This window comes from Mandrillus leucophaeus, unplaced genomic scaffold (assembly GCF_000951045.1).
Source record: "Mandrillus leucophaeus isolate KB7577 unplaced genomic scaffold, Mleu.le_1.0 Scaffold131, whole genome shotgun sequence".
Lineage (NCBI taxonomy): Eukaryota > Metazoa > Chordata > Mammalia > Primates > Cercopithecidae > Mandrillus > Mandrillus leucophaeus.
The window spans coordinates 1,809,179-1,816,194 of NW_012101266.1; the positions used below are offsets into that span (position 1 = coordinate 1,809,179).

General features: G+C 38.3%; 1 protein-coding gene across 1 annotated transcript; it reads left to right on the plus strand.

Moving 5' to 3' along the window:
- The first annotated feature begins 220 nt into the window (after nucleotides 1-220).
- On the plus strand, nucleotides 221-5,907 carry LOC105534178 (tubulin alpha chain-like). Its single transcript, XM_011972869.1, has 2 exons — nucleotides 221-281; nucleotides 5,414-5,907. The coding sequence occupies exons 1-2, from the start codon at nucleotides 221-223 to the stop codon at nucleotides 5,905-5,907; spliced, it is 555 nt and encodes a 184-aa protein (XP_011828259.1).
- Nucleotides 5,908-7,016: the final 1,109 nt, after the last annotated feature.

The window sequence follows — 7,016 nt, forward strand, 5'->3', positions numbered from 1 at the left end:
TAGCTTTCCACCTGCAGCACCTGTGCAGATAAATTGTACCAGGCTTCAAACAAGTTGAAGAGCCTTAATATGTTATATATGGAGCAGCTGGTCCAGTCAATGTTCATTTGCTGAATGGTTTCTGTAATCCCAGCTTGAGCTGGAAAGGAATCTCTAGAAAAGTAGTTAACTCAGAGCGTCCATGCAAGAAGCATCTGTCATCTAAACCACTTTGTGGGAGATGCCTGCCTTCTCAGCTGTGGCAAATGATGAGAAAGACTGCCATCAGAAAGAGCAACAATGTTCGTCAACACATGCTTTCCAAAGTGACACAGCAAGTCTCCTTTGCCACTAGCTCAGATTGTTAACTCCTGGCCCCAAATCAGAGTCATTTACGGAACACCCTCCTTGGAATAAAATGAACACTTGGTTATTCATGATACTTTTTGGCCCTGTCCCATCAAAAGGCACTTTAATAACCTGTTTATCTACTAAGAATATATATTCTGTCATTGTTTCTACTCTGCCAAGTCTGTAAGTATTCCTGTCAAAAAGAATGAAGAAAGAAAGTCATGTTTGGGAGCAGAACATTAGAAGCCTTGCAACAACCCAACAAACTGCATTACACTGTCTTACTCCCAGAATTATCCCACTGGGTACAAATACATATTATAGGGATAGTATATTTTTCATATAAAATGTTTCCTTTGGAAAATAAATTGTTGTATTAGAAAGATACATGCATACCTGTGTTCATTGCAGCACTATTCACAATAGCAAAGACATGGAAACAGCCCAAATGCCTATCAATGATAGGCTGGATAAGGAAAATGTGGTACATATACACCATGGAATACTATGCAGCCATAAAAAGGAACAAGATCATGTCCTTTGCAGGAGCATGGATGGAGCTGGAAGCCATTATCCTCAGCAAACTAACACAGGTACAGAAAACCAAACACCACATGTTCACACTTATAAGTGGGAGCTGAACAGCGAGAATACATGGACACAGGGAGGGGAACAACACACACTGAGGCCTGTTGGGAGGGTGGGGGAAGGGAGAGCATCAGGATAAATAGCTAATGCATGCAGGGCTTAATACCTAGGCAATGGGTTAACAGGTGCAGCAAACCACCATGGCACACATTTACTTATGTAACAACCTGCACATCCTGCACATGTATTCTAGAACTTAACATTTTTAAAAATGTAACCTCTGTTTGTATGCAATGGCCTAAACCTGCTCTATCTTCTCATGTGATTATTAGTTACTAATGTTCTTTAATTGAGCTGGTTTATGAGATCTGTTTCTTTGTTGATTTATATCCACTATCACTGACCCTAATCAGTGATATCAAGGATCTTCAGTAAAAGGAAAAGAATGATTGCATATATATAAACATATGTTTATACGTACCTTCCAAAACTAATAAAATCACATGCTTGAAAATCAATAAAGGTAAGAGACCCTTTTATGCTCCATGTCCACCTGTTTTCACATTGTCTCAATTCTACTATTGACTTTGTGTCCATTTCTAGATCCTTTTCCATCCTTTCAATTTATCTTTTGAGTGAGCAAACTAAATGGCTTTAATGAATACTCACCCCATGCCTTCCTCCACTACCGAAACCTTGTCATGCATTTCCAACGTCAGCACCTTGCCTGAGCCACCCCTTAAATCCCCATGATAGGGAGAGAGGGTGGCTCGAAATTTTCCATGAGAATGAGATTAGATGCAAATAACCACCCAAATCTTCAGTCTAGACTAGATTGTTCTAAATTTTACTTTAAGGAAAAGGATTTCTTTAAATGATGGTCATGTAAAATGATCATCTATTGGGAATGTACTTTAGCATTTAGCATTTCTTAAGGAAAAGCAAATGACACTTGGTTTTTTACAAACCCTTTATAATCTATCTGATGGCTCAAAATCTATTAAGAAGATTATTATGGATGATTTTATAGCCAAATACAGTGGCTTACAATTTCTACCAGTACTGGTTCTGTCTTCAAAGCCTAATGATTATTTCTACACGTAGCTTTACATTTCAATTGTTTATCATTCCCAAGCCATCAGACATAGATCAGGAACAAAGTCAAAGTAACAGGAAATTATATCTTAGTATTATTTTTAAACAATTAATTGTTCCCAATTCAGTGAAATGAATTTTGTTTTACACCAAATTACAATAATTCAGCTCTAATCTGTAACTTCAGTGCTAGGCTCTACTTACTGGAAGTTTAGTTCATTCGATTCCTAGACTTCAGCACAGAAGACCTCAGCTCCACTTTTCATTTCTGCCACTGAGTTCCTGAGTAATCATGACTGGGTCAAATGAAATTCCTTTGACTTTTTTTTTTTTTTTTTTTTTTAGAGGGAGAGGTTTGTTTTTTCTTTCTTCATTTGTAAAATGGCAATAATCCAAATTCAGTTTGCAAACAGCCCCCCAAAGTCAGAGACCTCAGTTTAGGATTTATTTTCAAGCTATGTTTCTAGAAGCTCTAAAATTCTGCATAGTTGAGCATGTTGCATACAAATAATTTCACCCAAATTTTTTATTTTAATATATTTTAACACTTTGGGAGTATACTAGAAATTACTAACTCACATGTATTATAGACATGATTTTAACACATTTTGGTGAACATCCTTTCAAGGTATTGCCTTATTAAACCATTCTTGTGTGCAAATCTCAGTATAAAGCTTCTATAGGCCAGGCATGGTGGCTCGCGCCTGTAATCCCAACACTTTGGGAGGCTGAGGAGGGCAGATTGCTTGAGCTCAGGAGTTCAAGACCTGCCTGACCAACATGGTGAAACCCCGTCTCTACTAAAAATACAAAAATTAGCCAGGCATGGTAGCGGGCGCCTGTAGTCCCAGCTACTCAAGAGGCTGGTACACAAGAATCGCTTGAACCCAAGAGGTGGAGGTAGTAGTGAGCCTAGATCACACCACTGTACTCTAGCCTGGATGACAGGATGAAAATCCATCTCAAAAAAAAAAAAAAGCTTCTATAAAAATCTGTGTGTATAAATGACCATCTGCTAAGTATTTCTTAGTGAAAATATATATTAGCCCTCGTCTTTTTCTTTTTTAAAGTCAGTGCCTGATTTACGCTCATTCTTCAGATGTATAAGCAAGACCCCACATATGTGGATGGCTTTATTGAGGCCTATCTGCTAAGCCAGCCCATAGTGGGCATGTACAACACCTGGTAATTATTACATAATCTGTGGCAGTGTAGCAAGAGGACGCTAGTGGTGAAGTGAAAAAAAAAAAAAACACTGTGACTAAGTTACTACAGGGTTGGTTAATGGGATTTTGCAATCATGTTATGAAATCATCCTGGAGTTTCAGGGTGACAAATTTGAATTATAAAGGGTTAGAAGAGGCCTTAATCTGGGTTTCTTGCAACCAGATAGAATTTTGTATAGGGAGAACCAACGAGAATAGAGAATCCATGATCCTTGAATATCCCTCAGCCTGATATCTCTTGGTATAATTTGCTAAGTGCACATCCTTTGAGCTTATCACAGTAAACTGTATCTTCTATAAGATTTATATAACTCATTTTTCCCATATCAGTAACCCAGTCATGCAATAACATGACCCTCCCACGTTTACGCCAGGTAAGATTCAGACTAATCTGCTTGGAACATAGTCTTATCATGTAATAGTCGATTTTCCAATAAGAATTTAATTTCTAGCAGGTCATGTCTTCATTTTGTTGAATTATAAATTTTAGTACTTACCTGTCTGACTTTGATGTTTATAATGAGAAATACAAGCAGCAGTTAGATATTGTTGGTGATTGAATTTTGAAATGAAAATTTCTTACCGTCTCTTTCATGTTTCTGGATAAATAATGAGTGCAGTGAGAGTATACCGCAGGCTGTTACCATTTTCAGCTACCTGTCTGTTGAATCAGTGTTTTCATATATAATTATGTTTTGGAATTCTACAGAATATTATATCTGAAAAAATTATTCAATTGCTGGGAAAATAAGAGTTTGACAACTGCTATTTTGAAGATACAACCACTGATATCATTTGCAAACCATCCTGATAGGCAAACACAAAACACTGAATGTATGGTCCCAGGTGTATTTGGAAGGCAGAACCATCCTATGAGTAGGCATCACTAGTGAGAGACTTCTTACCTCTTGCCAACCTGACACACAGAGGGAACAGTTCCCCAAAATCAAATGTGCAGTCAATGCATGAAACTAGAAAAGTAAACCTGGGAAGACATGAAATTTGGACTTTGCCTACCTCAGAAAGAATGAAAAATAGGTGTCATGATGATAAAATGTTATCAACATTTACTATAAATGTGGGGTGCTTATGACCTTGCTTTTATATTTATGATAAAGAAGCAGTTGTAACATATTAAGCTGTGATTATATATGGTTTCCAGGTGAGCTCTTAACCTTCCTGTCCCCTTCAGTCCCTTCCTATTGGTCTCTATCCATTTGCTTCCTAGAGATGGGCTCCAAATTCAAAATCAAGCTACTCCTATTAAGTTATGCAGGTATAGCCTTCTAATTAAAGTTGTATTGAGAAGATAATCTGCTTTTTACTAAGAAAGAACTTATACGTTGCTTCCATTTTCACTCCTTCTATTCCTCAAATAAGAGAACAAAGTGAGAAAGGTAGAGAGTTGCACTTTTTACTTTGCCTTTTAAATAATAAAGTAGTAAAAGAATATGAACTGACAGCCAATTGCCCTCTCATATCCATTCTTCTCAACTTGGTTAATACCTATCAATTTAATCTAGTATTCCTATGTCACCAATCACTACTGTTTGCAGACAATTGAATTCAGCAAGATTCCATGACTGTACATGACATTGGAATTAAATGACATTGGAACTGTTTATCTTAGATTATTTACCCCTTAGCATTTCACATAAGTGATACCTACTGTGTTAGTTCGTTTTCACACTGCTGTAAAGAACTGCCCAAGACTGGTAATTTATAAAGGAAGGAGGTTTAATTGACTCACAGTTCCATGTGGCTGGGGAGGCCTCAGGAAACTTACACCATCTTGGTGGGGGAAAGGGGAAGCAAGGCACATCTTCTCACGGTGGCAGGACAGAGAAGGAGCAGGGGAAATGGCCACTTTTAAAACCATCAGATCTCATGAGAACTCACTATCATAGGACAGCATGGGGGAAACTATCCCTAGGATCCCATCACTTCCCACCAGGTCTCTCCCTTGACATGTGAGGATTATAATTTTGAGATGAGATCTGGGTGGGGACACAGAGCCAAACCATATCCCTACTCTTACATGCTTAAACTGAATGCATTTAATTATAAAATTAATAGAGTCATTATGCTTTTTATACCACTTTTACACTGTATAATTATTTTAAAAATACTGTAAGTAAGTAATGTGTATAAGGAAATGTAAGTTAACCATAAAGGTAACTTTAGCAAGATCACCAGTGCTTGCTTTGAGCCAACCATTCAGCTGATGAAATGTGACCCTTGCCATGGTAAATACATGGCTTGCTGTCTGTTGTACTATGGTGACATGGTCCCCAAAGACGTCATTGCTGCCATTGCCACCATCAAGACCAAGTGTACTATCCAGTTTGTAGATTTTTGCCCCACTGGCTTCAGGGTTGGTATTAACTACCAGCCTCCCACTGTGGTGCCTAGTGGGGACCTAGCCAAAGTACAGAAAGTTGTGTGCATGTTGAACAACACCACAGCTGTTGCTGAGGCCTGGGCTCACCTGGACCACAAGTTTGACCTGATGTATGCAAAGCATGCCTTTGTTCACTGGTACGTGGGTGAGGGGATGGAGGAAGAAGAGTTTTCTGAAGCCCGTGAGGACATGGCTGCCCTTGAAAAGGATTATGAGAAGGTTGGAACAGATAGTGCTGAGGGAGAGGATGAGGGTGAAGAGTATTAACCTGTATACTATACTTTTATACTCCATTATCTTGGGACTGTCTCATTTTTGTTCTGTGAAAATGTCCATTATGCCCCTAAATTGTCAATAAAAGTAATAATTCCATTTTAACTGTCAAAAAAAACCTCACTAAGCATGTTACTCTTAGTGAAATCAATGCACGGTCTAGCCTCATATAGGAAACAGAAAAACAAAAAACAATCTATTAAAAGATTATTTAATAGATATTAATAGATGAATAGAAAGCAACTTGACAACTTTGTTTCCTCAAGAAAACGTCTTTATATGGTTTCTCCCAGACTCAAACCCAGTAATAAACGTCCTAGTTCAAGTAGTTAAATGTGAGAAATGGGGTAGAGGACATCCAACAGGGGAGTAAGATGGTAAGAAAGAGAAGAGAAAAAAAAAGCATTAAAGGGTCTGTTATTAACTGGGTAATATTATAGGCAACTGGAATTAATCCACAGAGAAACTCTGGGAATCAGAAAATTCCACTTGAAAGAGAAGGGAGCTAGGGCATTTGTGTACCGGTCCCATCAGTCCCTGGTTAAGAGCTGTTCCTGGAGAGTTCTTAGCTCCCATCCCTTCCTCCCTGCTGTCTACACAGACAGAGCAGGCATCAATAGCTTATGGAAGCTCTTGGGCTGGAAGATGGCAGACACCATCTGACAGGTGGAAGTCTGCCAGAGTGCACCAAAGAGGTAAGATCTAAGAGATACTGGAGGGACACTGAAAGAGTTGCCAATAGAAGACAAATGCCAAGTGCAAATTCAGAGGGGTTCACAAGTCATCTAAGCAATTAAGCAAAGATAATAAGTCTCTTTTGACAAAAGCCTAAGATGAATTACTCTCTATGATTTTAATAATAATTGCTGGTTACCATTTATTACGCAGCTCCTATGTGCCAGGTATTTCTTTGAGCAACCAATATCCATGATCTCATTTAAGTTCACAGCAACCCTATTATGATCATCACCAATTTACAGATGGGGAAGTTAGGGTTAGAGGGATTAAGAAATTTCCTGAAGTAACAAACCAGAGTAAGCTCTCTTTCTGCCTCCCATTGCTTTCTTAGGTCCTTAGATTGAGAGAAATCTTTTCCTTAGAAT

What these genes read in the sequence shown, in the direction of transcription:
- LOC105534178 (XM_011972869.1), top strand. Translation starts at nt 221, where the DNA reads ATGCCTGCCTTCTCAGCTGTGGCAAATGATGAGAAAGACTGCCATCAG. An exon ending in CCATCAGAAAGAGCAACAAT is followed by an intron (nt 282 to 5,413) that starts GTTCGTCAACAC and finishes TTAACCATAAAG; the next exon opens with GTAACTTTAGCAAGATCACC.